The 725-nt window shown below is 50.5% G+C and overlaps 1 protein-coding gene across 1 annotated transcript; it reads left to right on the top strand.

Annotated features, from left to right (window-relative positions):
* Window positions 1–2: 2 nt before the first annotated feature.
* On the top strand, window positions 3–614 carry LOC104273752 (olfactory receptor 14J1-like). Its single transcript, XM_009869168.1, has one exon. The coding sequence runs from the start codon at window positions 3–5 to the stop codon at window positions 612–614; it is 612 nt and encodes a 203-aa protein (XP_009867470.1).
* Window positions 615–725: the final 111 nt, after the last annotated feature.

The following is a 725-nucleotide window of genomic DNA, read 5'->3' as shown; positions in this document are numbered from 1 at the left end:
TCATGGCCTATGACCGCTACGTGGCCATCTGCCAACCCCTGCACTACGGGACCCTCCTGGGCACCAGAGCTTGTGCCCACATGGCAGCAGCTGCCTGGGCCAGTGGGTTTCTCAATGCTCTCCTGCACACGGCCAATACATTTTCAGTCCCCCTGTGCCAGGAGAATGCTGTGGGACAGTTCTTCTGTGAAATCCCACACATCCTCAAGCTCTCCTGTTCAGACTATATCAGGGAAGCTGGACTTCTTTTGGTTAGTTCCTGTTTAGCATTTGGGTGTTTTGTTTTCATTGTGGTGTCCTATGTTGGGATCTTCAGGGCCGTGCTGAGGATCCCCTCGCAGCAGGGACGGCACAAAGCCTTCTCCACGTGCCTCCCTCACCTGGCCGTGGTCTCCCTCTTTCTCAGCACTGGCATTTTTGCTAATCTGAAGCCCCCCTCCATCTCGTCCCCATCCCTGGACCTGGTGGTGTCAGTTCTGTACTCGGTGATGCCTCCAGCAGTGAACCCCCTCATCTACAGCCTGAGGAACCAGGAGCTGAAGGACAGCATTAGGAAAGTAATTTCAGGGATATTTCTCATTAAGAATAAACTTCCTTTTGCTCACCACAAATGACTCCTATCGTTTCCCTTTGCAGGTCTCTACTTACTTTATCATCATCATTTGCATTATTTTCATTGTTACCTCTTGGTGCTCTGTTCCTAAATAAATGTCTGCACTTATCTA

The sequence above is a fragment of the Apaloderma vittatum genome, unplaced genomic scaffold, assembly GCF_000703405.1.
Source record: "Apaloderma vittatum isolate BGI_N311 unplaced genomic scaffold, ASM70340v1 scaffold10805, whole genome shotgun sequence".
NCBI classification, from domain to species: domain Eukaryota; kingdom Metazoa; phylum Chordata; class Aves; order Trogoniformes; family Trogonidae; genus Apaloderma; species Apaloderma vittatum.
Note: the sequence above shows the minus strand (reverse complement) of the source record. Positions and strands in the feature narration are given on the sequence as shown.